Source organism: Anabas testudineus, chromosome 23, assembly GCF_900324465.2.
Source record: "Anabas testudineus chromosome 23, fAnaTes1.2, whole genome shotgun sequence".
In the NCBI taxonomy this organism is placed as follows: domain Eukaryota; kingdom Metazoa; phylum Chordata; class Actinopteri; order Anabantiformes; family Anabantidae; genus Anabas; species Anabas testudineus.
The window spans coordinates 6,744,487-6,770,490 of NC_046631.1; the positions used below are offsets into that span (position 1 = coordinate 6,744,487).

Here is a 26,004-nt window from a genome sequence, read left to right on the forward strand (position 1 = left end):
TAACATGCTACACTCACACAGTAAACCATAGTAGCTATATTCTTAAACCAGCTGGCACCAGTCAGCTGAAATACTCTGACGTTTTATTTAATCCGAGTTAGTGGATACATTAGTTAGAGAACTAGTTGATGTGCGGTCACAGGTTTTTCCTTTATTTGGCATTATTTACATCTAAATGTTCAGCTGATAACAAGTGATGGGCCGGACAAACAGGTTTGTTATCAACAGTCTGTAAAGGAGGTAAGAATTTCATGAAGGTGTATTTTCTAGTTAGGGTTTGTGTTCTTATTTGCTGCATGTAAACATAACAACACACAATTATTTCTTTAAATAGCAGCTACACTAGTACCCCTCTCAATTAAACTTTAGGCTAAGTGCTAACCAAGCTAGCTGTTGCTGGGGCTAAGCTAACTAGCTTTGGGGACTAATTGGACAAAATTAAGTTTTTAAGCGAAACTATTCCCACGCCTGACATGTTATTATATCAACATGAAAACATTGGGGATCTTTACAGTTTATTCTCTTCTGTTGGTTAAGTATTCAGCGGCTAGCATTATTTGACACATTAGCTAGCACCAAAATGAACGTTAACGCTATGTGTAGCAGTGCTAAATGTAGTTGGCTAACTTTAACTACTCTTTACATGAACGTTAGTAAAAATGGATAAAACATAAAAATGTATATTTGAAAGCTTCTCATCTGATTTAATTTGATGTTTTTGATTATGTATTGAGCTTTATTAATATTTAAAACAGTCAGTAATAATGAAAACTGTTCACAGTTGACCCAAATGCTAGGTGGTAATTAACTTTCCTAGATAACATTATAAAACCACTGCAATCACTGTTTGTAAAGACATAAACTCATGATTAGCTATCAAAGTTTAAGTTTAAGGGAATTCCAGTGGATTCCCTGATAAATGAAGGAGAGTTTATTAACCCCAAAGTAGGGGAGGAAGTGATGCTTGAGGATATATGTTTTATTAATAACAACTGAGATCTAAACAAGGAAATTAAACTTTTCACATGTGGTTTCTTCAGTGAGTGTTACAAAGTTTGACCATGAAATCATGAATGAAACAAGTGATCACCTGGGCTATATAATACACAAAATAGCTATTGTTATTTATTTATAAAAAGCGACGTACTTTTAGCCAAGTATTTCTGGATATGATTTATTGGAGCGTCTTGACAATGATTACTTTGCCTAATGGCTGGGCGTTTGATTAAATTGGTCATATAAAGTAGTATGTGTTGCATTAAGTTTTCCGGAGGGTGTAACCACCCGGTTCAATTTGCGTTTGCGTCGTGGACTCTCGTGGAGAGCTCCGAGTCCTCAAAAGGTTGCGCGTTTTGGGGGCTAAATCAACTCCACCTACGTGGACTTTGGTTAAAAGCTGGGAAATTAAATAACTTTCCCTAATCAGAATAGGTCAAATGCTTCCTTTTTTTCACAGTGTCGCCGTAAAGTGCCGGTATTTTCCAGATGAAATTGGACGTAGAGGGTGCACCTTTGCGCAGAGACTGGTTTATGCTGAGAGCCTCCTCTGGGTGCACAAAGACAGCGGCTCGCAGAGGAACTTGTTCAGAGTGAACCGGGGACGCTGGGAGGCGAAATAAACAATCTCCGGACTCAAAGTAGCCACGGTCGCACAGTTTCACCGCTTCAAACACACGATCCCATCACCCATCCTAGAAAAACAAGGTAAGGACTTGTTTTTAATACGTTTCAGCGGGACTGGAAGGCGACGGAGCGGGTTAAACCTCCTTCGCTTTGGCTTCCCGAGCGTGGTTGTTTTTGCAGAAAATGGCGTCATCGCCCTCTTGTTTCTGCCTGGCCGCGGTGGGGAGAGGAATAGTTTCAGAGACTTGTAGCACCCTTTAAATGCAGCGTTTAGCCCCTCAAATGTTAAATCACTTAATACAATGTGTTTTATTCAACACTAAATCGTCAGATTTTGAGATCGTTCATGATCTCGCTCGGTAGAAGGACGCGCAAAGATGGAAGGGTCACCGGTCCTGTGCGCCAAGCTGCTTCTTGGAAAAGGTGGCACGGAGCCGCAAAACGCAGTGTTTTACATTCATAATAATATGGTCTTCATCGGCTCTAAGCTAATCCAAATGACCGAAGATGGTTTCGAGTTGTTACCGGAGTGGTGATGGATGTATTTATGAGAGTACTGCACCTTGTCTTTGTGTGTATTTTATTCGGGTTAGCTCGTCTTTACGCCGCACTCCCCTGCCATGCTGCAATCGTTATGAGGGGCCTCTCTGTTACGGCTTAAAGGGTGCATTTTATACTTGGCTTTTCCTTTGATCAAGTTAAGCTGCTTCTTTGTTGCTCAAAATAGTGGCGATTTTAGACTGACAATATAACCGTGTAAAAAGAGATTTTCGGGGATAATGGGGGCGATGCAAATCGTGCCATGAGAAAGGCGATTGCCCTGCGCGCTGGTTCGCAGTTTGCCAAACGAGGAAAGCCTGAAAGAGATAAAAAATAAAAGTCTTTTGGACGAATCACATAGTTTGCACAAAACTGGGGAAGTCCGGCGCTGCGCAATGATTGTGCTGCTGCTTTGCGCAGAGCACTGTGGCAGCTGCTGTAACCGCCGCCACCATTTGCCTGCGATATTTTTTGTGTGTGTTGGCCAACCTTTTGTAAATAGTTGGGGACTCTTGGATAAAAGAGCACAATAGTATTCATGTGGGCCCTTTATGGCCTGTGAATGCGGTCCTAAGTCCCACTCCGGCTGTCCTGTCTTTCCCCGTCAGCTACGTGCATGCGTCCTAGCACTGGCCACCACACATCCACCATAGCGAGGCCACTCGGTTCCCTGTGTATACGCTCTGCTTGGTTCCTCATATGACCAAAAGTCGAGGACTGAACGGGCGCTGAGTGCCATCACGATCAAATCGAAACAATCACCAAACATCAGCCGTGGAGACTGCACATCGCTCGCTCCGTGCACATTTTTATTAAGTTTCCTGAGTTATGCAACCGCATCCCCGTAGAGCGAACTACTCGTCCGCCTTTATTTACTCGTCACCCACCATCGGATGGTTATTTCTGTGTGTAAGATCTGGTGAATTGGGCCAGACCTTGTGGCGATGATACTGAATTAGGAAGATATGTCATTTGCAAATCACCTAGTGCCATTTGCGTCACAGCCCGCGGCCTCGCACGCCCATGGGGGGCGATGGAGTTGCAAATGGAGACTGTGTGTGTATGTGTGTATGTGTGCTGACGCTGCCCCAGCTGAAAGGGAACCAATAGACACGGACTCGGGCGGCAACAATCGCCGTGCGCTTCCACTTTCCAGTAGTGCACCGACTTCGGATTCTGTATCAACGCGGAAGATCGCACCGTTTATTCAGGATGGTTATGTTTCCATCGCACTGTCTGGGATGCGTAAGTGGATGCGTGCATACACTGGTTAAACCTGCTTTAACAATCGACAGGCAAGCCGGAGAAGAGAACATCCGTCCGGTCCTTCCCTCATGGTGCTCGGTGCATGTGCCTATTGTGGAATCGCTCATGTGTGGATAAATGTCTGTCCACTGGATCGTGATGATTTCACCGTAAAACCTTTATTAACAGCGCAGTGAATACGGTTGGATTATGACTGGGACGCTGGATCTATACTCGCCTCGTTTTACATCCACGACGCGCCACGCGTTTCTAGTTTGGAGATGAGCAGGGCGTTTATACCCAGGAACGTTTATTTGCAGCTGTTGCGCTTTTGGACACTGCGCATGGTTTCATTTATCAGAGCGGAGAGAACTTGTTCATAAGACAGAAAGTCTTGAACTTGTCAAAGTAGAAAATGCAGATTGAAGTTGTTGTAGTTATGTTGTGGAAAGATGTCACTTCTGTTTTATCATTCCGACTCAGTGAAGTCGAACATACTGAAAACCACAAATCACTTCTTCCGATGTAACGTAGCCTGTAGAAACAATTCAAAATAAAAAAGACTGAATATGATACAAACACACACACACATATATGTATATAAATAACCGTATGTGTGTGTGTATATATGCATATATGTCTATATATATGTATAATGTGAAACGTTTGTGCACAGGTGCCGGAACACAGATGTATCCTTAAAATTTATGGACTACTTACAAATTAATTAATTTAAGGTTCCTAAACTCAGTGACACAACTTTAAACTTGCTCGTTGCTGTTTTTCAGTAAATTCTTGTTTTGACTGGAATCCTATGGTGCATACTGTCTCAGGTTTAAATGTAGTGATGGCTCTATTGTACATGCGTTAATCAGTCAGTTCAGATTAGAGCTATCTCTATGTCACCCTCTAGAAGCTGGAACACAGTACACAAGTAACTCTGACACAATAGAGATGGCCAGCCTAACCTTGAGGAGGAATATGAATGGGTAACTAGGACATGAGGGCAGATAACAAAGTGGGTTACAGGAACTAAACTAACTGCTTATTTCAAATACTTTGTTGTTCTTTATATTGTGTATTATTGGGTATTACTCTTTATCATTGACATACACCCCATTTACAAGTCTTTTGTTGACTTATCAAGTGATTATAGCCACTTGTGATTAGTGTGTATTTGTTTAATCAGTAAGCAGTCTGGCTGTCTCCCTTGATTAAAATTTTCTAGGTATCACTGTTTTTAAATGGAGTGGGTGCTGACTGCAACAGTTTAATGATGTCACTGTATGATTCAGTCACTTTAATGATGTATTGTTGTGTTTAGTCACTGAGTCAGCTGTCAAACCATCGTGCAAGTTAAGTCAGTCAACAAACCCATTAACCTGCTGTTCATATAACTAGTCTGCAACCAAGCAACTAGAAAATCAGTTTTAGCCAGTCAGTAAGTGTGTCGACTAGTGATTCAGGATGATAGTCAATCCAGTTACCTGCAAGACCCAACAAACCACTTAACAAGTACACAACCATAACTTATAAATGTCTTGCTCTTTAAACTTTAAAGGTTAATATGAAGTTTTCATCATTCTGAAGGATTCTCAGTTTGCTTTTGTATGTTTTTTGGATCATAGGAAATCCTGTCTAGCTTTGCTTTATGTTGACATCATCATATGCAATTAGACCATTAAATTTATATATCTTAACCTACTCTTCCATGTCTGGCATGAAAGTGTTATTATACATCTTACATGTCTATGTGCTTTGGCTTTTGTTTTAATCTTGTGGGCATCCCTATTCTACACTCTGCTGCTGAATCCCTTTACATTGCTCTAATTTGCTGTGTACCCACTTTGAATGATGACTACACAATGAATATATTATACAGAATAACATTTCATATCAGGCTTTGACAATCCAATATCAGTTTTGGCTGAATCCTATTGAAAACTGTTGTGTGGCAGTTTTGTTGTGACCAAGTTTGTTCTGTTATGATCAGGTGATGAAATATATCGCAAAAAAGAAAAAAGAAATAGAGCAGCAGACCTGCACTACTTGAAACTGTTTATGTTTCAGTGCAGTAAGCTTTGTTGAGCAATGAAATCTCTGCAGAAACAGAAATGTTTCAGATTTGGGAGACAAAACAGTATTTCTCTAGTATTTCAGACTTGTGTTTTTGTCTGCACAAGTCTGTTTCGTTTGTGTGTGCATTTCTCCCCATTTGCAAACAAATCTGTGCTACAGTGCCTAATATTTTGGGGTTTCCGAATATAGTAGCATAATATTTCTACACACATGAGCAACTGGTGTGTGTTTGTATATGAGATCATGGGAGCACAGAGACACATTCGCTAGCAGTAAGATCAGTCCAATTGAAAGTCACTGTATTCTTTATTTCCTGACACTGATGATTTATCTGAAACGGTGAACTCCATTGTAATTAAGCTAACATTACAGATACTGTACATCAGTCAACTAAGTCATATTTTTGAGTGTTGCTTGACATTTGTATATCATTCACACTGTGGTCAATCTCAGGAACTCAATCTCAGGAACTTATAAGGGTGAATATGAAAATCTTGTCAGAGAATCAACATAGTGACACCTGAGGAAATTATGACACCACTAGTTGACTGTACGTTGTAAAATGCTCACTTTTGAAAAAATAGCTCCCATGGCTGTTTTTTGTTGCACACAGAGAAGTCATAGAGCACTTATATACTTTACAGCTATATAATATCAGATGAATCCGATGAGATTGAGGTGTGGGTATGCAACACTGCAACATGCCTGTCTCTTTGCCTGAGACAATTTGGTGATACATGCCTCCACTGTTAAGTTGACTGAACTTGAGCATGGACTTTTGATTTTCTTAACACTATAATCAAATATCTGTACATGCATATATGTATGCAGCATTTGTGAATTAACACTAATGATGAGCAGCTGACAGAGTAGAACAGGATAGTTTGCTGTACTTCTTAGATTTCTAACAGCTGAAAAAAACAGGAGTAGGGGGAAGGAAGGTCAGAGCCACACAGGAATGCCTAGAGAAAATGTATACATTTATGTACTAGGGAACTCTGTCACGAGACAACACTATTCTTATCTGGTGGTCAGGTGGTATCACTGATCTGTCTGCCAGGAGCTAGCATCATGTTAGAGATTGTGGAGTCTCTTCATTTTGAGAAGTTATTGTCAGACTGCCTCCACAAAGCCATTTAAATAACTGAGACGGCAGTGACTGCTGGCACACGTGTATTGGCTTAACATTTAAATGCATATGCATTACATGCATAACACAGAGTATATCCATGCACACTCTCACAGGATGAAAAACTATTGTTTCTATATTGGGTAAACAGCAAAGCAGCTGAGGTCCTACTTTAGAGAAAGTTCTTCTCTTCTGAGATAGATTTGCCTCATTTGTTGTCTGTGAAAGGGCAAATGAGGATTTGTCTCCCAAAATAAGATATGTTCCCAAATGAAAAAGGCTTTGACAAATTGATTTCTGGCTGCTATAAACAGAATTCACTATGGATTATCACAGGGGATGAAACTTAAACATATTTATAAAATATGTAACACTGAGTCTATTATAAAATAGCAAGTGATGTACATCAGATGTCATCTGTAATGAATGTTAAGCAACTTGTCTGGCTGAAAATGGCCAGTATCTGGAAGAAATTTAAATATGTAAGGCCCAGGGGAGTTTTACAGCTGGTTCTAGATTTATTGAAATGGATACTGATGGACTGAGTCATGAAGCTAGGTCACTTACCAGGTAGGGAGAGATTTAAGTTTAAGTTTATGCTGGTTTGAGGAGAGGAAAAGATAATGACTTATAATGAATGAGTTTCAGCCATAACTAATACTTAGGATTGTCAACTTCAATATTTTTTCTTCAAAGTGCCTCAGGTATTTTAGTTTTATCATTTGTAAAAGAGATTCATATTATTCACCATTGTTCCATTGTTATCCTCATTATCAACAGTTATTAATCAAGTATTATGCTGAGGAAGAATGAAGGAAATGCTGATTTCCATGTGTTTTATTGTGCTTTTGAAACTAGTCTTGGACACAATAGAGAGTAACTTTGTTTCTCCATGCCATCTTCATTCATTCTTACTCCATGCTTTTTTCTTAAAATCCTCAAGTGTAGAGTAAAATACAGTTCAACGGTCAACAATATTGAATATTTTGGCCTTTAATCTCTCTATGCATCTGAAATAATGTTTCTAAATTAGTTAAATATCCTGCCCATGAACCCTACAGATACACTTAGCTGTAAGGACTAAGTGGTGTGTAGTTTAGGAGGTTGGACCAGTAATGGAACCCATAGTCAAATCTTCAGTTTGAGCCCAGGATAACTTCACTCTCATTACTCGAGTCAGAGAAAGAGTCACTACTTCACAACCACGGCTGTCTGTTACCATGGAAACGGGAGAGTCCTTTTTGATAGCATGTGAGTGTATTATTAGCATATGTGACGAGATGTATTTGTTGTAAACCTTTGTGGTATATCTTGAGTTAAGAAAGTAGTTAACACGTTGTCTGATGGTTGTCCACATTGGGGGTTTTAAACGTAGGTTAGCAGGTCAACAGATGGCTGCTTGTTGGGTTTTATGAATCATTTCTGAACAAAGCAATTAGCTGCTATTGGTGTATTGATGACATTTGAAACTGTCCTGATGCCATGGTAGACTGAAATAAGACTCATCAAGACTCCCATGATAATCTGTCACCATATAAAAAAGATGTGGTACAGTAGATTTAAACAAAGTCAGTGAAGTAATGAGTTTTGTTATGATTGAGCCAATATAAATTGTTTGTTGAGTTTTGTACAAGCACAATACCAAGATGTTCCCTAGTGCACCAAGGTTTTCATTAGCAGATTTTACTCTTCATCTCATGTCTCACCTCTCTGATCTATATATCTTCTCTCTATATATATATCTGTCTGTACAAGCCATCCAATTTAGGATGGTGCTAGATGTCATACAACATGCAAAAGGTGAAATGCTGAGAAACATCCTTAGTAGGTCATCAGGGGCTACAAAGCTAACAAGCTAACACATAACATAATGCATTTGTCAATTTCACTGGTGCTCACGCTAGCAGTTAAGACCAGTCATTAGTTTGTGGTGAGACAATCTCACCAACATGGCAAGGACGTGTGATCTACAGACAGAGACAGAGGCCAAGAGGGTTTAGTCCATGGGAGACTGAAATGTAATACCACCAACAAGTATCATTATAATCAACATTAATTTATTTCAATAATGGAAATTCATCTTTAAATGACATCAGTATTTGTAAAACATTCACTGATGTCAGTAGTTGGTATGGCAGACAGGCTAAGACAGGCTAGTCCTGATTTCCCATTATATTCAATGAGTAATGTTAATCTTCCTGCATGATATAAATAGAACCTAGAAAGGTGCAACACATTACTATGTCCACTCTTAATTGTGCTAGAATTTAAATATTTCTTATCTAATAGTTCTCTCTGAAATCAAGTGTGTTTCAGCAATAAAGTCCCCAAATCATACTGCACCAGTAGCACCTCTCCTGTGTCTTCAGTTTTGACACAGATGTTGATGTTTTGATGCAGCTGTGGTTTCTAGCACTACATGTCAGTTCCCACAAAAACCTGTGTAGGATAAATGCTAACACATTCAGCAAGTTTCATCACCCACATTTGATTTCAACCAGTAATGCATTCCACTTCTGACAGACGAATGCGTCTTCTTCTGTTCACCCCCGTCAATGAAGGCTCATCTCAAGTAGATTTGTAGTAGTCATGTTATTGCATAGTTTTTCTGTTGGTTATTCTTCACTTACTAAAGAAGTGGCTCAAAAATGGATCCAAACTTGTCAAAATGTTATATTTGTGATATGTCAAGTGTTTTCATAATCCTGCAGTTCTGTCCTAGTTATGGAAAATTGATTGCAGTGCTTTTGATTCTTGATTGTGACTGTGTCGCTGCAAAGATCTGTCATTTATGTTGTGATCATGAGTGGTTTTCACATTTGGTTACAGTTTAAAAATATCTATACCTAACCCAACTTTTCCTATATATCACTGTGAGTATTAATATGCAAAATAAAGTTGTTCTAGTGTTGCAGACATGTTTGTAATTTGTTAAGAAAACATATTTAAATCAGTCAAATTCCCTGGCCACTGTGATTCTATACACTAGTTAATAATTCTGTGTTTAGGACCACACCTGTGCGATAGCATGATTTTTGAACAGATGCAAAGCATCTATTTAAGTCATCAGAGTCTTTGATGTCCTCTGAGAGCAATCTGACCTTTTTTTTTCAGTCTCACTGTCAACATCCTTGCAGATATTTGGTTTGTCAAGTTATTTTATATCTTCTCCTCTTTGCTTCAGCTACTTTACCTACTACTAATCTGGACTGTTTGCTTGCTTTTGCAGAGTGGTACAAGTAAATCACATCCTTTCATTTAAAGATCTTCTCTGTGACACTTTGTCTGTTACTTTTGTTTGTTGGAGACATCACATCTAGAAAAATTTCAATTATTACACTTAAGGACCAGCTTTGTCTCCCTCTGCTGGACTTTTAGTGGAACTAGACATTTTGCCTGTGCACATGACATTGGCCCGAATCATGGAAGCATCTGTTGATGACACTTCAGTACAGAGCTTGTTGAGTAACTTAACTCAATGTAGTATATGCTGAAGGCAAAATTCAGATTTTTTTGCTATGAGAATCTATGTTTCTATGAGAAACTATGTTTCTCATAGTTGTATTTCTAGATATTGAAATTTTCCCCGTAGTTGCTACTGTATGTTGGCCCTGGGAATAGAAGAGATGTGAGGTCATTTTTAACCAACAATTTAAAAATATGTCATTCTGTACAGTTGTTTGTGTTGTCTCATGGCGTAAGTTCATAAAAAGAGCAAAAATGCCTAGGTTTATCAGTTTATTTGCTAGCATTAGTAATAATTAAGGGTGCAGTTTGTGTAGCTAGAAGGTATGAGAACAGTGAGGCAGCTCAACGTGCAGCAGTACAGCAATGGCATGTTATAACCAGTACTTTAGTTCCATCAGGTGGATGTGGCCAAGTTGTCAAGCTGTTTCACCTTTCACAGCCACTAGAGGGCAGCAACAAATGTTATTTTATCAGTGATGTAGAAAAATAAAACATGCTGGATCTGGTGCAGATCCACATGTTATAAAGCACACATTTTTAGTAGAAGTACTTATTAATAGTGATTTACAAGGTCCCAGTAAGTGGGGAATCGCAGGCTATTTTTTTTATCAAGACAAGAACATTTTTCACAGGATGTGTTACTTATGGCACTGTGGGGAAATACTAAACTCATTCTTTAATATGCCATATATAGGTTAAACACATAATATATCAGAACAATCTAGTATAAATGAGGTGGCTATGTTTTGATCCCAGCACAAATGAGCAGGTTATTAAATGTCTCCAGCAAAAGCATTTGTATACTTGACTACAACAGCTCATTTGCATAAAATTACTGTGGATCTGGTGCAGATCCACATGTTATACAGTAATAGTATTTCTAGCACCGTAGAGGGAAAACATATATGTATCCGTGACCATATGCTATGTCAGGGCTCATTCTGAATGCACAAACCATGTTTCCTATGCAGAGTAATGGTACATGCAACATAGGTTTTATCTTTGAGGCTGCAAAATGAGGAGCATTTGAATTAGCAATGTAGAAGATCATTACTGTGATTTTAAAATAGGAAGTTCTGTTTTATATTGTGACCTGTTAGTTTCAATGCACTTTTCAGTCAGTAAACACACAACGCTGTGATGTTACTGTGTGTTTCCTAATTATTATACGTTTTTACAAATAAACATCATTTTGGCAAGTGAAGTAGAAGTCTGGATCTGAGTTGAGTTTGCTATTTCTTCTAACATTAATTACCAATATATGGCTGCGTCACCTCTGTGTGGAGTTAACATGTTCTTCCTAGGCCTGCATAGGCTTCCTCCAGGTACTCCACTTACCTCTCAAAACTCAAAATCAGGTGCAATTCTACTGCAAACATACATACAGTATGTTGTTTAGAATTACCATTGCTTTTTTTAGGTCCTGTAGGGTCATTACTACCTTAATGGTATGCTGACCATTACATTATTTGCTTACCTTAGTGTCCTTAAGTTAATTTGTTGCAGGATATAATATGTAAAGCCACACTTCAGCAAAACATGAAAGCTACACAAAAATAAAAGATCAGATGTTAAGTATATATTTTTATTGATCTATTTATGCATATTGAGGAGTATTGTACATTACCTTCACCAGCTGTAATACTTCATTAAGTGCAGTCCTTGGCTCATGTTGCAGGTTACAGGTGTGTGCTGATAGTGAACGTGTGGTGCAGCAGGCCAGTCTTGGCAGCATGGTGAAGGCCCAGAAGTCATCTGGGAGGAAGAGCTCTCACTGTCTCCGCAGACAGGTACTGGAAAAAAAGACAATTCCTGGATGTTATTGTCAAGTCTTTCTCCCTTCAATGTCAGATTGTGGACAACACACTTCCTTTATGTCATCTGAACAACTACCATGATGAAACGGTCAAATGTTACTCCCTGAGTGTCAGTGGAGAATACAGTATAAACGGTACAGTATATCCCACTTTACACAGTAGAATTTCTTAGCACCATCTGGTTGTCTTTATTCTGTTTTATCAGACACTGTGATCTCTTTTAACATATGACACCAGTAATTTGTAACCACTTCTACTACGACAAGCAATATCAACTATTAAACTTATTTCTAGCCTAATAAAATGATTAACTTGTTATCTCTGTCTTCCAGCCCTTTTTGTTAGTTTATTTTAGTTTATTTATTCACGTGTTCACTTTTCTGTGCTTGGGAAAATTAAAGTATGTAAACTTTGCACTTGTGCTAAAAACCTGTATTGCCAGGAAGCTCTGGGAAGTTTTAGCGTGAATAGTGTTTCATTTCACTTTAGCACTCAACTGTAGTAACACTGGTAGGCTTTGATTTATAATGAAAGCACACCACTTAATCATTTATTTATTCCATTTCTTCAAAGTGCTAGAGGCCATGACCTACTGGTTGAGATTAAACTGTTTATGTTCAATAGCTATTATGGGTCATGTGTGAGTTCTAATACACTATAAAGCTTAACTGAGCATGTGTAACACACTGTTAAGATATTTTATAGTTATTAGATTATGGCATGGTGTGCACAGTACCACTGTGAGTGTGTGTGCACGGGCCACTTGGACACAATGTCCAAGTGGCCCACTTGTCCTGTTGTGACGTGCTGTAATATGCCTGAATAGTGAAGTCATTTATCCATGTTCAAGGGCGGTGGGGACACGAGGAGTGAGAGAGACAGACACAGACAGAACGAAAATGAGGATAAATTGGTAGGTGGGAGAGGAGAAAAGATTGGGGACTTATAGAGAGAAGGGGGCCTGGCCAAGAGACAGAACTGCACACACACACACCTCAGAGGCAGACAGATGTATGTGCACACAATGAAGAGTTGGTGTGGAGTCACTTATCTGCTGAAGGGTGGCTGTGTGTGACAAGGTTAATGTCTCCCCTACAAAATCTCTGTATGCTCAGGAGAAATGACAGTGACACACATGCACACACATTTTGCCACTCCTCATTCTACTAGGTAGTATGTTAGTTTCTTAAGCAAGGACGGACATGTTATTATATGTATGAGTGCTGTTTTTTGTTTTGTTGGTTATTTTTAAATTTAAATTTAATATTTTTTTCAAATCTATTTTTAAATGTAATGTAACCAATATAAGATGTCTTTGTGTATAATTATACCCTTTACTCAATTTTTATTTCACTTGCCGTGTGTCCCACTTTTTCTGTAGCTTATGTTGTCATATTTATTTCTCACAGAGTGGTGGTCAGATGGAGTTGGAGGAAGGCCAGTCAGGCACCCAGCATCCATCACAGATGCAGCCCCAAGGAGGAGACGAGTCTTCAGATCAAGTCCAACTTGAGACTGCTGCTTCAGCTGAAGCTCTGTTGGAGAACAGAGACCAGAAGGAAACTCCAATGGATGTCCAAGAAAAGGCAGACCCTACTGCCCAGAACCAGCCTCAGGCAAAGCCTCTATGGAAGCCCATTCCCCCTCTGCTGCCTGAGCCTGAGCACAGCAGGGGAACTGCTACTGAAACCAGGGACCAGAGCTGCCAGACTGGCGAGACTAGCTACAACAGCCACGGTCATAACAGAGGTGGGTAAAGATGTCTTCTTTCTGCACATCCTGCTAATTTGGTTCATCCACTTACAGGCAAATGTTATCTGTCATGCCTCAGTGTAGCTTCACTGCCAGAGCATCAGAGCAAGGCTAGCTGTGTTTTAAAAGTGCTGGATAATCGAACAGCTTGTACTCACAAAGAAACTGGGAGCTGAAAAGAAGAGCTGCCTCTGGCTTTGGTCAGCACAGTGTGAACCGTTGAGTTATCAAAGATATGTATATCGAACTGGATTTATTGCACTCTTACACTTCAATATAACTATGGGACTGTTATGGAGCGCTTTCAATGAACAGACATGGGCCACTAACAGAGTTAGAAAGGGATCCTGATTGTGAGTGTGATATGTGCTTGTAAACCCACCCGTGCCAAATGACATATACATACAAAAAGACATTGTTTGAATAAAATTGCATTTAGTCATTTGGGCGACTCTTTAATCCAAAGTGACTTACAAGGGTACAAGGCAAAAGCAGGGTATGCGCATAGAGGTCTGGCCTAAGGACCCATACTGGAGGTAGGCCACAGCCAGTATTCAGACCCCGGTCTCCTGCTTAAAGCGCAGCGATCTACACTATCCATCAATGTCTTGTGTTTTATATGTAATTACTCAGTATGCTTTTTTTCCGATCAAAAGGGATTGCAAAAAAGGCCTATAGTAAAAGGAAGCTGTTAGTACCGACTGACATCTCTGATTGGTTGATCTTTGACCCTCTTGCGGAGGGGGGGGTGGAGGTCACTGTGTCACTGACCTACTCCGCTGGGATTATAGCAGTTTGTCTGGGAGATGTGTTGGGGGATGGGGATGAGGAAACATTCTGTCACACATTAATTCATGATCTCCAGCCCCCCATTCAAAACCTATCACACAGTTGTCCTTCACATTTCTAACTGTTTGTGTCTGCATCTCACGAACTCACACTCTTTTTGCAGTATGGTTTTGTGTCCCTGTGTGCATTCAAGCATGTGTAGGGTCTCCACATATACTCTTAATGTCTGACAACCACAAAGTTGAAGAGATCAAATCCTCAACAAATTTTGTCTAGTTAACAAACAAAACATGAAAAGAATATAGTATTGTCCTTTGTTTGGGAATAAACATAAATTGTAGTGTACAAGCTGTAATTGAAGTGCATGTTTTAATACCAAACAAAAGTGGACATTTGTCACAACTGGAGACAATGACAGTGGTTTATTTAGAGATTTCAGTTTCAAAATGCTCTTTTTGTTGTAGTTGAAATGATTGCCTCTCTGTCACGTCTTTCACATTAATATAATGTTAGGAATGAGACTTAAGCATTGGAGGTGATTGCAGTGTCTGTGATGATGTTTGAAGGTTTAATTGTTATTTTCTTGTGCCTCTGTTTATATCTCCATCTCCAAATGTTAAGATAGATTGAAAGTAAAAATGAAGTTTTTGAAAGAAGAAATTTATCCAGGTAGAATGAGAGCATTTTGCTTCTCTATAATCCATCAAACTAGTCCATTGTGAGTCATGGTGCCCCAGTCATCTTGTATCAATAATGCAGCAACCAAAGCCCCATTCCTGCTATTTTATGTTTAATGTTTTATGCAGCAAAAATAAAGTAGTGTGGCACTTAAATCAATAAGTAAAAGTAACACCCTAATGGCTTATTTGTTAAATTTTCTTTCTGTATTTCCTTTCTAGTCATAAACATGTTTTTGGGCTTATAAACAACTTGAAATGTTATGGGTGAAGGGTCAATCCTTAACTCCTTTACAGTGTTGTTGTTACAATTTAATGATTAAAAGTAATAAAGTGAATATATATTAAATACAAAAACAAGTCAGTATATTAAACAAAGCAATTAAATCCCTGCCATCATCATCAGGACTGGTGTTTTCAAGCTGACCCTGCACCTTCTGGTGATTGAGGTCCCTCAGGTCATATTACTGGTTTGGCTAATGAAGTAGCACTGTATGACACCCAAGCTGAAATACCAGATGCTGTGCTGGCTCTGACCACTGTTTGACAAAGCACAAAACTTTTTATTTTTATTTTGCTTCTGCTTCCCATCTCCGCCATGAGTTGCCTAAATAATTGTTACTGAAAGATTTTATTTTTGAGTACTGTTTTTTAATTGTTTTAGTGTGTGTCTTCCTTGTACTCACCTCTAATATACAGCCAAAGAAAACTGATGTTAGAATAAGTCATCCTCAAGTGAGTGTGTGTGTGTGTGTGTGTGTGCACGTGTCTATATATGTCTGAGTGTGCAGGCGTGCGCACTCAAAGACGTAATGAGGTCAGAGTGAATCACTGTCCAATACAGACCTCGTTGTCTCACTGTGATTGCATGTACCTTATACGAACACTCCAATATACTTCATGTCTTACCAGGGCTCTAGATTCCCAGGTGACGTTGTATTTCTCAAAGACTGTCATACTCTGATGTAATTACAGTATATGCTGGCTGGAATATAATACAGTCTCTCTCTCGCTAGGTCTCTGTGTTGAACCTGGTGATCCCCCCCTGCTCCAGCAGCCTTTGCAAACCTCCAAGTCTGGGATTCAGCAGATAATTGAATGCTTCCGCTCAGGTTTGTGTCTGGGTTGTTGTATTGTCAGTTCATTTTTATTTACAGTCTTACCATAGCTTCCTTCCTTGTTTTAGACTGTGTCAGGCAACTATTTTCATTGTGCTGGGCCACAAGAAACTATGATCAGCTCACAGTGATGTACTATTGGTTTTCCAGGACATGTTGTTGGTTAGACAAATGACATGCTGCAGGGTTAAGATTTATATAAGGCGTTTAGTTAAGGCTGTATCTTTATGCTTTATAATTATTAAAATAGAACCACCAAAAGAAAGAAAAATATAAAGGGACATACATAGTGTGGGCCAGTTTATCAGGAATGTTTTACTGTACGTTAAGTGTGAGCTATGTAAACATATAGCTATTTTAAAACAGATGTGTTTTCATTTATTGCCTACATGTTACTAAAGTCACGTTTACTTAAGTAACACACATATAAAATGCATTGTCTATGTGCTGCAACAAGTTGCAGAGGAACTGTCATCTCAACTGTTTACTCATGTTACATGAAACGTGTGACTGTAGACATGTGCATCCTCACACAGTAGTAAGTAAAATGTCTGAAAGAGTATAAAACATCCTGTACTCCTCTACTTAGTCATTTGATGAATAAATTAGTCAGACATCCAACAAAACTCTGAATACTTCCTCATACACAAATTGAACTGAAATTGATTATATGTGCAACATACTGATAGAAATTACAGAATGTAGAGGTGATGACTGGTGTGACGCAAAATCCCAAATCCTTTTTCTGTTTAACTCCTGTTGAACACTTTATCCTAAATTTTACAGACTTCCTATTTGATGTTTTTCATTAAAGATATAGTGAGCAATGTGATAGAGGTGCTCCCTGCATAATTAGAAGTTTAATGACATTTTACGGTATTTTGCATGTAGATGATACAGTATACTGTAACTTAAATCACTTATGGTAATCATCATCGTTACTCTTGGTCCTTTAGGTACCAGCCAGCTGAAGCACATGCTGCTGAGGGAGGTGGACACCATCTTTGAGTGTAAATTATGTCGCAGCCTGTTCAGAGGCCTGCCTAACCTCATTACACATAAAGAGTACTACTGTCTATCACGCCTGCCTGATTCTGACGGTTAGTGACACAACACATTTGCATGCAGACATAAACACACCTATAAACATATCTAGAATATTTATTTCGTCCTAAAATCAAAACACACGGGGTAAAAACACAAATGCTCAAACTCAATAATATAATCAATAGGCAGAGCAGGTAGAACACAAACACCAACAGCTGGGCACCAGAGCATTTGTGCATGCTGAGGACATGCAAATGAAAACATGTAGAGATCGCCTAGACAAAGAGAGACTCCCTGAAAGTCAGGGATCAGACTGACTTGAGTTAGGCACAAGTACACATCATTTTAGTTTACACACACACAAATCTTTGCTCAGAATTACTGATTACTTCTAACCTCCTCAGGATTCTTCCCATTTTAATTTCATATTCTGTCACTACAAGGTTTCTTCTCTCTCTTTCACACCATCTGTCTCCTCCTCATTATTCTTCTTTTATCTCCTCTGTAGTGGTTTTCTTATTTCTAACATACACACATTCACACATGAGCTCACATGCACGCTGTAACATCTTCAATCCATTAATCATTTCCTTTACTTCAAGTGCACCTTCGCTTCTGCTCTAACTTCATATCACTTACACTCCTATCACTTAGATCTTGAGAATGCGTGTTTTATCTACTTTTCGTTAGCCACAATATGTGTCCATGTCTCTAAACTTTGTTGCCTGTAAGTGGTAGGAGACTGGATGAAGACAAGCTATTTCTCTTTGTTACAAACCTTGCTTCTCTCCTAAAAGAGAAATCAATGTCAACAGAAATGGTCAATTATATTTTGCTCAGGTTTATTCAGTGTAATGATCACTATACTAATTTAGTTTCATTGCAGCCTTCTCTTCATCTGCATGGGGTCTTAATTAAGTTGTTTCTTGCATCAGTGACTTAATACGTCTCAATCAAAGGTTCATTACTAGTGGCTCAAAGTGTATTATATTGTATTGTTATTTTGATAAATGACTTAATTTGTCTGTTTTTCAGTGTTGAGCTGTTAACACTGGCCATTAATTGTGCAGATACTGGATTTTCTTGAATTCTTTTAAAATTGTTCATGATCTGGCCCGAATAGTAGACCTATATACTTTCGAGTGATGGCTTGTGGTCCATTTAAAGTGCTTAATGTTCAGTACGTTTTTAATGTTTCCTGTTGTAAGGAATCTTATAAAGGAAACTTGCACATTTACTAAAGACCTATATTCAAATAATAAAAATAACTGTATTTAACTGTATTTACTCTAACAGAAGCTCTGGGTAGGTAAATATGTTTCAAACCAAAACTGCACAAAGACAAGATGCTTTGTAGCCCCTCATCTATTAAGTGCATAAATGGAGTAACACAAACCTGTGCACATTCTAACTTCATTAAGCAGTTTTTCCTTTTTTCCATTTATTAGCAACACCAAAGAAATGGAAAGAGAATGGGTAACTGCCCTTAGTCAGATAAGGTTTTGATTCATGTGCACAATTTACCACATGAAACGTAGACAGGTTGAGGTTCAGTTCGGTTTTGAGGAGTTGATTGTTGATGCATATGCTTGGGTTGTATGTACCTCTTTACACCTTTCTCTGTCATGTAACCGACACAGATCTGCACAACACCATAGACTACACAATATAACAACATAATAATGGCCTCTTACATGATCTAATATCTATGGTCTTCATTTTTGATTATTACTGGGGCGTTCTTTTCTAGGTTCACCAGGTGATGATAGGCAGAGTGTGGCCATGAAGGATTTATTGGATGCCATATATCCAAGAGTGGACCGCCCAGACTATGTGGTCCGTCTGGAGCCGATTCAGACCACCACCAAAGCTGTATTCCAGTACCTTACCACAGAGGAGGAGCTGAGTAGATTTCCATCACATACACCCAGGTAGGTCGTATGTTAGTATATCTGTTGGTACTTTTACTATGTAGTTTATTTTCTAGTAGGTATGTCTCTGGTACTACATGCACATTTACACATATACATCTTATGTAGCTGCTTTAGACATGTGTTGATTTTTATTCATATTCGTATCATATAAAACAAGACCCTCATGTGAATGTGGTTTTAGGATACCTTTAGACCGTCTTAAATTCCCTTACAGTGCCAGAGAAAGTCCAGTAGCATGGGAAGGAGAGCAAATAGAGAGTGCGGACAATAACCAGGTGAGCCAGCCAAGTGGGCCAGATAGCCACAGCAGCCCAGGACACAACCAGGGCCAGAGGAGATGGGAGACGGAAGAGGAGGCTAAAGAGGACCAGCCTCAGCCTGAAGATGAGGAGTCAACCAGTGGGGTAAGTGACTGAAAAATGTCAGGAAACACAAGTGAAAAAAGCTGGGTATTTGGAGTGGACATTCAGATAAAGTCAGTCCATCATACATATTCCAACTCATTTAATAATAACCAATCATTGGTTACATGTGTTACACAACTAAACATCAAATATTTCTGAATGCTAACTGCTAATAATTATCATCTAACTGTTCTCATGCCTTGATTACCAAGTTTCCTTGTCCCTGTCACATCCAGGTTGAGGATGTGACAATATCCTGTTGCCTATGTGGACAAGACTTTAACTCCCGCCGCAGCATCAGACGTCACTGCCGCAAAATGCATCAGACTAAACTTGAGGAGCTCAGAAAGTTCACAGAGACACGAACTGTTCCCACAAGCTTACTCTCAATGGTGAAAGGTAAGTGTTGAATAGTTAAACTGTAGGACTTCCAAGAAAAATATGAAATATTTTTGTTTGCCATGCGTGTCATATAGTGATATTTTTGCTTTTTCTAGTAAATTATCAACTGAAATAATAATTATTTTTCTTAATGTTGGAGGTCGGCCGAGGAATCTCAGCACACCTACTGGAAAATCCTGCCCAGTGTGCCTCAAAACCTTTGCTACTAAAGCCAATGTGCGCCGTCATTTTGACGAAGTGCATCGCGGTCTTCGGAGGGACACTATCACACCCAGTATTGCCTCACGTCCTGGCCAACCTTTCTCTCTGGAAGTCACTCCCCCCAGAAAGAGCAACAATAACTCTCCAACACGTGGACAGAACAAGTCCACCACCATCAACTCTAAAACAGCACCTACAAATCAAAACCAGTCCAAACCTCAGACTCAGTCTCCAGCTTCTCCACAGACGAACCCGGCCTCATGTCGCTGCACGTTGTGCAAGAGGAATTACAGCTCACAGGTTGGTTTGTTGCCCTACTGGCATCTTGAAATAATTCTTGCCTTTGTTTTCTTAAAAGTCAGGTTGTAGTAGCACATGAAGGTAATCTCAGGTTGGTCTAATGGCTACTGTTTTCATTTGAAATGGGTCACCCCTTTTATAGGGGATAACAAACAGGGAAATGGAACAAATACTTTAATTTTAAGTGTATAAATACATGAATGTGCATATAGTATTCATAAAAAGGTATTAACTGATTTTTTAACTTGAATTTATCTGGTTATTTCAGCTCATGTTGAAGAGACACATGCGTATTGTCCATAAAGTATACAGTGTCAAAAGTAATAGGTCTGGAGCAACGCATGACGCACCAAGTACTCCTACCAGCAGCAGCACCAACACCAACACCAACACCAACACAGGACCAAGCAACAGTATTAGAGTGAAAGAGGAAGCAGTGGAGCCTTCAAATGAAGACGATGAGGAGGAGGAGGAGGAGGAGGAAGAGGAGGAGGAGCAGCAGGAAGACACTGACAGCAGCCCGGCCCCGTCTCCAAGTGACAGTACTGGTACATCAAAAGGTGTGTCTGTTGCACAAAATACCATGAAGGTGAAGGAGGAGGAGGCCCCGTCGAGCCCAAAGATGTCGTCACCATTATCTTCATCGTCATCACGTGGGGGCAACATGTGCAGCGGGGGCATGGCCACCAAAATGACCAAACTGTCAGTGGGTTTTGACTTCAAGCAGCTTTTCTGCAAACTGTGCAAACGACAGTTCAGCTCTCGTCAGAACCTAATTAAGCACATTGAACTGCACACGGACGGCAATGACATCTTCATTAAGTTTTACCGCTGCCCTCTCTGTCGCTATGAGTCACGTCGCAAACGTGATGTCCTGCGTCATGTGACTGTTGTCCACAAGAAGTCATCTGCATACCTGGCCAAGATCATGCCCAAATTGGAGAGCAGGGCAGTCAAGAGGCTAGCTGAGGTAGTCCTCAACAGCACACACTCTAACAAGAGGACAAGCAGTGGCGTTAAGGAGGAGGTGAACGGACGTCATGCTTCTTCATCGTCCTCCTCGTCTCCTTCACACCCTGTCACTCGAAAGCAAGAGTGCTCCACAGCTGCCCTGCCTTCCGCTTCAGCCTCTTCTTCCTCTGCTCCGCCTCCTGCCCCTGTCACTCGGAAACAGCAGGATCTCTCATCACCAGCCCTCAACCCCTCACCTCCTGTTACCCGTAAGCAAGAAAGACAGCAGACCCACCAGCATCGTGCCATTAGTCCCCCACTGACCCGCCGCAGTGAAAAACACACACACCAACGCAACTCGTCCTCACCCAACAACCAACCACCTCACACCCGGCGGCACGATGTCCAGTCGGAGAGCACAGAGACATCCTCCACTGAAGTTAGGGTGACCAAGAATTTCTCCCTGCATGCCTGTGATCAGTGTGGACGGGCCTTTGCCAAGAAGGTATTAGAGTTTCCATTTCTTAATGTTTTCACAGAAGGAAATAACAGAAATGATCTGCCGTATTAATTCAAGTTTTTTAACCTCAGCTCAGAGTTATTGTGAATTGTAGTTTGACTAAGTGTGATGGAAAACCCAGGATGAATTGATTTGCTTTGATTAATTGCTTAAAACTTGCATGTAATCATATTTTCTTTTGACAGCTGTACCTGGAGTCTCATAAGCGAAGCCATCGTAACGCAGTGACGACAACAGCCAACAGGAGGAAAGGAGTCAGCACCCGCTCCAAATCTCTGGTCTGGTGAAAGACACACTGTAAGACTTGTACTGAACAAAGGCTCTGCCACTTCATCACGGTTTATTTCTCCTTCTCTGTTTGCATTCTTTTCTATTTTGTGTTTTCTCTACCTTCGAGTGGATTTGCTTCCTGTCATATTTTCACACTTCCTGTGTATTCAGAAACCAAAAAGACATGCTGCTGTGGTGTGTACTTGAGCATATCTGTGACTGTGTGTGTGTGTGTGTGTGTGTGTGTGAGAGGGAGAGAGAGAGAGAGAGAGAGAGAGAGCTGACTTGCAATATCAGTTTTCTTTGTGGGTAAAAAGGCTGTGTGTTCATATTTGTAGAGAAGAACCTTTACCAGGCATTCTCTCCTCACTATGTTGTTCTTCTCTGTGCTCACAGTCCGACTGGGATAATGGACGAAAGAGCCACTAACAATGAAGAAGTAAATAAAAACATTCAGTTGGGAAAATAATGGATGAACGGAGCAAGCACACGGCAGAGATGAAGGAAACAACCGAAGAACAATTGAGGACGATCGAGGAGTGAAGTACAAAGGAGTTCCCCCTTTGCTTACGAACCAAATGTATTGTTGGAATCTGACTTTTTGTTTTGTTTATAGGTTCATTATGAAGCCGGCCAGCTTGCTGGAGGGTGGCGCTGCTGCTTTATATGTCTGTATTTACTTAGATTCATATGATTTGTACTGCTAGTCTCTCAGTTAACCGCCTCTAGAAAAAGGCTGAAGGTTCAGTAGACCATGGAAGTGTGTGTGTGTGTGTGTGTGTGTGTGAGAGAGAGAGAGAGAGAGAGAAAGAGAGAGAGAGGAACTGGATTGAGTTTTTGTTAGTTTGTTTTGAAAAACCCAGTTTTATTTCATCCTTACAGTCTTACACAGACACACAAAACCCTCTTGTCTAATCAAGACCACTTGCTCGACATTAAGATAAATTATCAGAAAATACTTTGCCCCTTTATTTCCCTGACATTTTAGGAGGACTTTTGTGTCCTGCAGAATGGCCACTATTGTGTATGTAACATTCATCATGCTAGCAGCACAGTGTTGTAGGTCTTTGGTCTTTTCCAGGAACTTACAAACTTCTAAATGACTTTTCTAAACAGTGACTGACAGAGGACAAAACTGTAAAAAGCAAAAGAGAACTGACTATTTTTGTCAGATTGTAGAAGTGTCCAGGTTATAGGAGGGTACGTTCCTGTAGTTATTTATCTGTTAACACTGCTTAGCAGTGACTACCAACAGACTTTATAGCTCAAGTCTTGGGCCAGGTATTAGATAAATGCTCATGAATTACAGTGTATGGTCTGTGTGTGTGTGTGTGCGCATTTTGTACTAACACCTCTAAGACTTTCCATTGCTTATTGGTGTTTTCTTACTTTTCACTGTTATGTTCTGCTTCGTCTTCTTGCTTGTTAAGGGCGTTCCCTTCAGCGTGACCATTTCCTGTTCAGCTGACTTATCAGTCACAGAAATAACCTGTTTATGAGAGAACTATTAGTCTCTATGAAGCAAAGCTTCAATAAGAGCACAAGTCCATGAAGTGAGGGAGTTGTGCTCTGAAATGAGGCAATCACTAAGGGGGATTGGAACCTTCCCTCAGAAAATAATTTATTAATTATGATATATTGAACCTATACAGGATGATGAACACTTACAGGTGCTTTATAGAATTAAATTAGCCAATTAAATTGGCTTATCATTAATTTACTCCCAAATATGGATTATTTTAGAGTATAACTTGAATTGTTAACTGGAATATCTGCTACCACAGGTGAAACATTCAAACTAACACATTAACACGGTTGTTACCACCTCTATGGTAAAACCTGTGTTAATGTGTCAGATTTCAGTTTACAGTGAGCGGGAGAGTTAGAACTGCACAATACGTGGAGCATATTGTTGCAGAAAGGTAATAACTGACATTAGAAGCCAATAATCTGAGCAGTGTTACTGTACTGTACATCCCCTTTGTTGCTGTAACGTTTTAGCCAGTCGGTCCTGAAACCCAGACTGGGCCATCACTGCGATGTGGGAGCTACTGAGTTCTTGTAAAAGACACGCAACTGTTTTAACTTTCGTGCCTAGGGGGCGACAGGTGGAAGAGGTTTGAATGAACAGCAGAGTTCTTGGTGGTGCTAATATTTATCAAGAAAAGGGCCAAATCATCAAATGCTACATGCATGCCAACAGTTCTGCTGACACATACGTCTAAACGTTGCATTCCCTTAACAAAAAGAAATGCACAGAAACTTATCAACCTTACTAATTTAATGTCCTTTTTTTTTTTTTAAATGCTGTATCAGTCATTGATGATGTGCTTTCACGTGCGCAAGCTTAAAGGGGCAGTCCCGTTGGTAGTCTTTGAAACACTGGCACATGAGAGGGAAGGACTGAGAATGACCAAATGTAGATATGTCTTAATGTTGAAACAGAAAGCCATGAAATGGAACAAAACCAGAGAAAAGGAAAGACCAAACTTTATTTTTATAACTGACAACACAACAAGGTCTTGAAAATGTGTGTATATATGGATTCATCCTACATGGATGGTATGAATAATAGTTCTAATAGTCACAATAGTTATTGACTTGTACTTAACTGTTGGTTGACCATATGCTTCAAACACGTCTGTCTAGTTACTGCTCCGTCACTGTTTAATACTGAGGCGAGTTTGTTTTGCTCCAGGCTTAGTTGTCTTCTTTGTTTCTCATTCCCTTCGAAGGAAAAGGTGTTTTTGTTATAATGTGTCAAACAGAACAGGAATCAAACCTCAAGAGACTCGTAGGACTTTTCTCTTTGCCTCGTCATTTTATTTCCTTCATCGGTTGAATATGTTATTAAGCTCAGCTTCTAGAAAACCGGAGAACAGTTAGAGAAGCTTTTCAGATGTGAGAAGAATGTTAAAACCAACCACTTAATAAATAAATAAAAATATACTGCTTCAAACTTGTGAGGGGAGCTTTGTGTGGTTCCTTTTTTTTTTTTTTTGTCCTCAGATGAGTCATAAATTTCCATCAATCATGTTTGTTTACTGCGTTTGCAGAGAAGACGTCATCTTCCTGGCCAGAAATCGCCTCTTTGGACATTTACATTTTCACAGATTGTTGTTGTTTGTTTTGTTTTTTTTGTAGATTTGAAATTAGCAGTGCAGTGTCTTTGTGTTGTGCTTCAGTTTGATGCGTCTTCTGACGTCAATCAGACAATCAGAGCATTTAGACACATTCATTACACATTATATAATAAATAATAAGGGAAAAGAGTCGACCTTGCAGGTAATCCTTGAAGACTGGACTCTAACTACAACACACTCCTCTACATTCCTCCACTACCCTCTTCATCACCGCCTGCTCATTTCTCTGCTGCGCTTGCGCCTCTTTGGCCGCCAGATGGCGCCGTCGCCCCGCGTCCCTGCGCCCTGCTCGGCGGGCAGAGCTCCACATCGGACGTGTTGCGCACATCTTCCAGCGCCGCCACACGAGAGAACACCCGGCTCTGCCTCGGTCGCCTGGTTTCTCACTCCACGTCGCTTATCAAATTGCTATTACACAGCAGATGTGATGCGCTTCATTTATTTAATTCCAGTCACCACAAAAAGCCACGGAGCTTTGCTTTTTACGAGGGGCTGGAAAAAATTGATCCAACTTCAAGGCAATCGGGAGTGTGTCGCGACGCCTGTGTGAGCATATTTCCATGACTTATTAATTTGTTCCGACAAGCAAAGCTCA

At 39.9% G+C, this 26,004-nt stretch overlaps 1 protein-coding gene across 7 annotated transcripts; it reads left to right on the forward strand.

Annotated features, from left to right (window-relative positions):
• Positions 1-25,229, forward strand: znf800b (zinc finger protein 800b). 7 transcript variants are annotated; one of them, XM_026362718.1, is made up of 14 exons: positions 1-240; positions 1,457-1,704; positions 11,763-11,874; positions 12,752-12,814; positions 13,311-13,650; positions 16,136-16,231; positions 17,194-17,337; positions 19,035-19,215; positions 19,433-19,622; positions 19,859-20,021; positions 20,161-20,525; positions 20,794-21,981; positions 22,182-22,293; positions 22,663-25,229. In XM_026362718.1, exons 3-13 carry the CDS (start codon positions 11,818-11,820, stop codon positions 22,281-22,283), a joined length of 2,889 nt encoding a protein of 962 aa, XP_026218503.1. In that variant the 5' UTR covers positions 1-240; positions 1,457-1,704; positions 11,763-11,817; the 3' UTR covers positions 22,284-22,293; positions 22,663-25,229. The 7 variants fall into 7 exon arrangements, with proteins under 7 accessions (XP_026218503.1, XP_026218502.1, XP_026218504.1 ...); XM_026362717.1 differs by lacking the exon at positions 1-240 and having other exon boundaries at positions 1,214-1,704; XM_026362719.1 differs by lacking the exon at positions 1-240 and having other exon boundaries at positions 1,290-1,704; positions 20,164-20,525.
• The last annotated feature ends 775 nt before the right edge of the window (positions 25,230-26,004 follow it).

Coding starts and splice junctions, on each gene's coding strand:
- znf800b (XM_026362718.1), top strand. CDS start 11,818: ATGGTGAAGGCCCAGAAGTCATCTGGGAGGAAGAGCTCTCACTGTCTC. Junction 20,022..20,160: donor CTTACTCTCAATGGTGAAAG/GTAAGTGTTGAA, acceptor TTCTTAATGTTG/GAGGTCGGCCGAGGAATCTC. Junction 20,526..20,793: donor AGAGGAATTACAGCTCACAG/GTTGGTTTGTTG, acceptor TGGTTATTTCAG/CTCATGTTGAAGAGACACAT.